At 32.0% G+C, this 7,338-nt stretch overlaps 1 protein-coding gene across 1 annotated transcript; it reads right to left on the reverse strand.

Moving 5' to 3' along the window:
* Positions 1 to 1,503: 1,503 nt before the first annotated feature.
* On the reverse strand, positions 1,504 to 4,845 carry LOC131843447 (mid1-interacting protein 1-B-like). Its single transcript, XM_059192091.1, has 2 exons — positions 4,626 to 4,845; positions 1,504 to 2,116 (listed from the first exon to the last, which is right to left on the reverse strand). Exons 1-2 carry the CDS (start codon positions 4,667 to 4,669, stop codon positions 1,657 to 1,659), a joined length of 504 nt encoding a protein of 167 aa, XP_059048074.1. The 5' UTR covers positions 4,670 to 4,845; the 3' UTR covers positions 1,504 to 1,656.
* Positions 4,846 to 7,338: the final 2,493 nt, after the last annotated feature.

Consider the following 7,338-nt stretch of genomic DNA (forward strand, 5'->3'; position numbering starts at 1 on the left):
ACTTACGCAGCAAAATCTTACTGTCTCAATTTTGCATGAATCATAACGATTCGTACATTCTCATGTGGGCATTACACATACAACTATTTGTGGAAATTCTGACGAGGTAAACTTGTATACGTATGACGTCAATCCATAATAATTTATCAATTATTAAATTGATTAATGATTCTATTTTGGTCTTTATAGGGCGTGAATGAAATCCCATTTTGATGCGAAGTCTAAATTGGGAATTAAGTTCTATGATTTGGATTCCAGACAGTGTTTGCAGTCTATTTCGTCTCGTGGATTTCTTTTAGATTAATTAATATTACTATGTGACACTTACTTAATAATAAAAAAATAGTATAATGGTAATACCGTATTAAGATAAATGTTTCTCTGGCACTGAATTACGAAGAACCTAATAAAAAAAGTGATCTCATGATTGGACCGCGGCCTTCAATCTCCGCATGATGCTATAGTTGTATGATTTTCATTGTGTGTAACCTTAACCTTAGTAGCTTTTTTTGATATGGTGTAATATTTTCGTCGGATATTTTTAAATTGTTGTCTATTAAGATCGTAATATATATAGATATAAGCTGTTAACCTTGAAATAGTATATTGCTAGAGGGGCGTATACATTGATAAGTTTATATCAGTCCCTTGCTCCATGGTTGTGATATCTGTTATCCATAGTTTTTTTTAATAAGATGATAATGGTACATCCGCCTGCAGTAACGGTTTCTACTGTTGTGGCACTAATGGAGGATAAGATGAACCGAATCCAGGCCAGCCCATTGTGGCAAATTGATCAGGAATTTTCCAGAGCGAATTCCGTTGAGGTCAACCTACCATGGTTTGTTGCTAGCATGAAAATCCCTTCCCCCCGTATGTATAGTTAGGAATAATTAGGCTAAACATAAAGTTAGATTTTTTTTTTCAGGCCGAGAGAACTGGTGGCCCAATACTATACCATCTATGATATGTGTAGTTGTCTCGTGAAATAACAGCCTGCTGCAACTAACCACACCAACTAACGTTCAGACCGTGAGATCAAATTAATATTATCTTTCCATAATCCATTTTCATTCTATAAATGCGAAAGTGTGCCTATTTGTTTGCTACCTGCCGTTTATGTCAGATGGAATCTATGAAATTTTACGATATCATGATAACTAACAAAAATAATCTTTTGTCTAAAAAAAGCTGCCGAATATACGGGATACATCTTCTGTAATTTTTAACTTACAAAAATATCAAACTCCCTAAATTACAATTTAAGAAAATAAAATTCATATATAAATTTATTCATTTGTTCGTTCTTATATACCTAAATAAATCAGTAAGTAGTATTGGCGACTCTTTCACTATTTTATACTTATACTGATATATAGTTATTATAACAATATTAATTGTGTTATCATAAGTATTAATACTTATGATACTACAATTACAAGTTTCATTTAAAAAAAATACTGGTCTGTGCCTAGCCTAGAGATTTAAATAAAATAAACAGAATAATGAAAATTAAATTTATTAAATAACCGCATTTAACTTACTGAGATTCCCATACACGGTCGGCCCTATAAAACTATATGTACATCGTGGGCCGCTTAATCTATATATACAGCGCGTGCGGGATAGGCGTTGATCACAGAAAACAAATATACCCTACACCGGTGCGCCGACTTCTTCTTGATATGACCTCGTGAGATGCGCGGCGGCAGCAGTCAGGTGGCGCAGAGACCGCCTGAGACCCCGTAGATGCTTCCGGCATGCAGCTGCCGCGCGCGCTGTTGACTCCCTCTCCTCTTCGCCGTCAATACCCGAGTCTCCAGCTGCACTAGACGCATCACTTTCTGTATCGCTGATATCAGATACCCGTCTGCCTCTTTCTACATGATCTTCAGCATCCCCTGCCCATAATAGTTCAGTCTTCAAGTCATTCAGCATGGCAAACATGTTGAATGGGTCATCGTCTCCCTCCTGCGGCAGGTTCATCAGGCGGCTGGGTACTAGCACGGTCTCGTCCATGGTATTGACCATTTTGACGAACTTCTCCATGTCGTTGAGGATGCTCTGTTTTGAGAACTCCGTGTCATCGTGCCGGGCAATTTTTCGCAGAGTGTTTCTGTAACAATTAAATAGATTATGGTTAGTTCCTTTGTCACAATTGCCTGTTTATTATAGAATTCATTAGAATTCTGCATGTAGCATTAATTAGAGACATATTTTAAAACCTCTTTTAAACAAGGATAACGGGTACCTGACGGGGAGAATAGGTTAATAAGAATAAGATGTAATTTCATCTGATGTGGACCAGATTAGCCCTGACTAGACTATAGTCTTGTTGACTATGGTAATAAGAACTTTATAATTAGTAGCTTATAATTGAGAACAGAAATACTGAGATAGATGTTAATGCACAGACAGAGCAGGAAAATTACAAATATTATATAAATAATATGAGTATGTAAATTGAAAAACCTCAGGATAATGGCAATAAGGGAATTTTTCAAATATTGTATTAAGGAAATGACTACCAATGACTCATTTAACTATATGAGGACTGTAACTATTACATATATTTATGTAGTGGTCACTAAAATCTCCCAAACAAAAACTAAAATGTATTATTTTGTATATATTAATCTGTTTGGCTATAAATGTAAAAGATTAATGACAATTAATATGTATATAGGAAAAATAATAATTCTAAGAAAAATAAATACATAATAACATTATTGCAATGATGATTCTTTTAAAAATGTTTCATTGCATTCTATGCATGATTAATGTAAATTCCTAGAACAAAACGCAAAACTTTGACCAATTGCACACTTGTCAAGTGTTCCTATGATTGCATTGGTAATGTAGGATCAATGTACAATTTGTGTTATTCATTTTAATTAAATAAAACATACACAACAATAACAATTCCACTAGATTAAATGTAATATTTATATTTTTAATTTAATATAATAATTATTAAATATTACATTTAATCTAGTGGAATTGTTACTGTTGCATATGTTTCATTAATTAAAATCGATGTAAAAAAATAGAAATTTTAATTATATTCTGATCTAAATAACTATTGATCAAAATTCTATTTTAGTAGTCAAAGAATAACTTCATTTCATTGACATTATACTTATCATATTCACTTGTAATATATATAATAATGCTGTTGCTGCATAGAAGGTTATATGAATAAAATTACTGTACAAGCTGTACATAGGTTATATTATAAGACATATAACAGCTCGCTAGCAATGGAAGCATGTCAGTACTTTTACTTAATGCTCACAAACAAGAGCAACCTATGTTTGGGAGAGAATGGGAAATAGACTTCCTATATCTATTAATGCACATACATCTTCATTATTAGTTGAAACATTATAATAATGATAGTTAAGTTCCATAATAATTGTGAAAGTGTGTCCATTCATACATTCACACAATAAATGAAATACAATTTTAAATGCGAATTCAGAATAACAAATACATTTCCGATTAGCCAGTACAGTCTGCAACAGTTATAGAGGGCTAGCTAACAGCAGCTAGTTCATACATTTATTTGTTATTACAAAAGTAAGAAAGTGATTTCATTAATTTGTATACTTCATTCAATGCTATTTGAGGGGGTGTGTCTGTTCACGAGTTTGACATAATACATGACTAAATAACTTGTGTTGCATGCATAACCAGGTTACAAGTAACAATATTGCCAGAAGCATCTCATTTGTGAAAGTAAACGTCATCAAGGTGAGCAAGTGACAGTTAGACAGCACTGTAGATCTTATTAGCTGTATCTATAGAGAAAATCAAAATTAACTTTAATAGTAATATCAATTAGACTTATTTTTATTTAAATCTGTGTTTGGATTACAACTTATTGTTTAGATAATACATGCAATGAAGTTTTGATGAATGTAATGTCATAAATGTAAATTATGTTCACAAATTAATTTTTAAACTCATTATGTGTATAGATATCATTAGTAGGAAAGTATTTATACTTGTTTGTATGTGTACCTACTGATTAAAGTATTACTTGTAGAAAACTGGTTAAGCATATTACCAATGCATATTAATGATTGATTAATGTCACCTGTAGTAATACAACTACCTACTACCTACCTGATATCAAGTGGAGACAGGTAACTACTTATTTAACTTTGAATGAACAACGGATAAGGTCATAGATTTGAGTTAATGAATTTGATATATGAAAAGAGGAATGTAATGGGTAAGTGTTACGAAATGAAGGCAACCCAGTCTATCTGAGTCATGATGTCCGCGCATGTCCAATGGTTCTTCGGATAAAATTCATCAATGAATAGGATAATGACTATCATATGATATCGTCATGTGACACGATTCCAGGAAATAAAACGAAAGCATAGTTTACTTAGAATGATGTAAGTGACAGTGAGACCGTCATGGCTGATTAAATGTTTTTTTTGCATTTTTGAGAATGGTGTCATCACGTGTATCTCATTGCACGATGCGTTGCAAATGCAACACGGCGCTCAAGAATGCATAGTGCACGCGTAACCATCACCTCATAGAGCCAAAAGCCCGCAAGGAACAGGGCTGTGGCCGCACATTCCATTCAAAAATTAAACACTCCTTACCTGCTATTTTCTAATTTGGTCGAAATATCGGTGTTGAACGACATCTTCTTGTGTTATTTAAAATAATAAATATCACTGAACACTAAAACGAGCTAAATTTTACTGATGTCACTGTAAAATTGACGCTTGTAACCACGGCTTACGAAATAACGCGAACTGGCGGCGCGAACAATAAACGACCGTACGCGACAGAATTGCTTGACGTCTGATTAGAGGTGGGGAGAATCTCGCATTTATATGATGTGATCATACGATGCGGGGGAAGCGAACTTTGTTTTATCAGTATGTTGTGGATATATAATTAATACTAAGTGTCTATGTATTGTTGTGTGTATAATAATAAAAGTATTTAATGTTGAATTATTAAGTACAAAATAGTTACGGGTTTGTAGTATAAACAATGTTAAACTCAAAAGTGGCTGACTGCTTGGCAGTGCTAGGTGCGTCCTAACAATGTCACACCACATGCGAGCTTTGCCATTGGTCATTTCAAATTGTCCAGTTTTTTCATTGGATACTCAATTTGGGATTTCGCGGGTTGCATTTAAACATTTGAAAGTTAGCGATTGTGCTTGGAATGTACCAGCAAATTGATTAAATATATGTAGGTACTTATATAGACATTATAAATTTATTTACAAATTACCAAAAATTAACCCTAAATAGTTTAATCATATTCTTATTTTGTTTCGTTATACATATAAGTAGCACAATACTTAATTATAATGAATTATTATGTATTTAGGTATATGTTACTTATGTGAGCAGTGTATTCACATAGCAACAGCAGCATATTTTTTTAAAATATGTAATATGGTAAATTATAATGATTTAAATAATAAAATTTGAAATTGCGATGTCAAATAACTATAAACAAATATAATACCTACAACTGAATTAAAACATTTACTTAAATTCTTAGTGGTTCTATTATTAGATTTTGGAAATAAGAAAAATGGCAAGTGTAATTTTTTAAAAAATACCAGTTCCCGGTGTTATTTATTAAGTAACAGTATTTTAAATACTAATAAATATCGTTACTGAATAAATAATCACATAGAATTCTCTTTGTAACAAATATGCACTGGGAAATGTGGGCAATTCGATTCAATTGGATATTAACATTCCAAATATGGACCAGAGATGTAAAAAAAGTTAACAATATCTTTGTAAAAAGTTATTGCTCATAATATGAGCAATAACTTTTTACAAAGATATTTTTAATTTTGAACAGCCTGAAGTTTATAATAACAGCATTTTTAATACCATGGATTTTTATTTATGTTAAAGAAACATATATTAGTGACAATTTTGTAGAGACATATTCACGATAATTTTCAAAATTAGTGCTTTAAGATGTGTTGTCTCGCTTTGCCATCCACCGAGACATTTCTGCTTCAGGCTGTTCAAAATTAAAAATATCTTTGTTCATGTAGGTCTATTACAGACTCTTATGTCAAAACTATCATCAGTTCGGAGTACAGAAAATAAAGTGGTACCAACACAAAAACAACACCAGCAGAATAAAAAAAAATACTAACAGTGTCAGGTTGATCTACCGATCTATACATAATTAAATTATTAAATTATCATTCATTAAAAAAAATACAATTTTATCATTTCCGTTTAACTGTTTAGTAGTGAAATGCCACAAAAAGACGGGCACATTTTTAAATTTCTAATATTATTCGTTGGATACCTATGTTTGTCCAAAATATTATGATTGTATAGGTACTATGCATTGAGTAATAATAATACTAATATTATTATTCTGCTCTATTATAATAGTGTAAGTACTAATGAAGTGGAATATTCAACCGCGTCTTCAGTTCTTTGACCATTCATCAACCTTTCACCATATCTTTAATGGATTCCTTTACAGTAAGGCAACCATTAAACACAGGTGAAAGGTTTCTGGAATGTATTTTATATTTGTATTGTATGTAAAGTATACCAATTGCCCCCATTTGTGTAGGTACTTGTGTATTAATTAATATCAAATAAGTAGTTACCTAACTGTTCGATGTGGTGATACAAAACAAAAACAACACTCTATTATTATTATTTTGGTTTGTATATACATTTTTTTTATACTGTGCCTCCATGGGAGTTTCGTTATTTTGCCAATGTCAAGGATGGAACAGGCACTTTTATTATAATCTGTGGGTGGTTTTATTATACCGAATTTGTTGACAATCTAAAGATAATCTAAAATAAAGGAATATTGAAGACATCACAAATAAATATATAATAACGTGTTAGTTGATATGCGGAGTAGGAATAAAATAAATATTAAAACTACCCAGAACAATACCATATTACCATTACTTTGGAATGATAAATATGTCAGTAAGAAATACATCTTATAATACAAGCTGCTTGGCGTCAGAAAAAGCTTAGATTGCACAGATGTATCCATCTTTTTAACCAATAATAATATGATCCTTAGATAATTCACACAACGCCATCTAAGGTAAGCAGAGTTTGTGTTATATGGTACTAGATAACTGATATAAATATATAGATGTTTTTTTTTGTAAATACGTACATAATATAAGGAAACACCCACACTGATACAAATGTTTGTACAGTGCGAGTAATCGAACTCTCGACTATTTTGACTAAAGCGGTGTGCTAAACCGTTAGACCACCGAGGCCGTTAGTCATAATAATCTGACTAATATTACTTATTAGTGCAGATGGATGGATGGAT

This window comes from Achroia grisella, unplaced genomic scaffold (genome assembly GCF_030625045.1).
Source record: "Achroia grisella isolate CSIRO2021 unplaced genomic scaffold, CSIRO_AGI_Agris_v1 utg308, whole genome shotgun sequence".
Lineage (NCBI taxonomy): Eukaryota > Metazoa > Arthropoda > Insecta > Lepidoptera > Pyralidae > Achroia > Achroia grisella.

Bases quoted from the DNA above. Each gene is read 5' to 3' on its own strand.
- LOC131843447 (XM_059192091.1), bottom strand. From the start codon at position 4,669: ATGTCGTTCAACACCGATATTTCGACCAAATTAGAAAATAGCAG. The intron at 2,117-4,625 runs GTAAGGAGTGTT...TAATTGTTACAG, and splicing joins ACCAAATTAGAAAATAGCAG to AAACACTCTGCGAAAAATTG.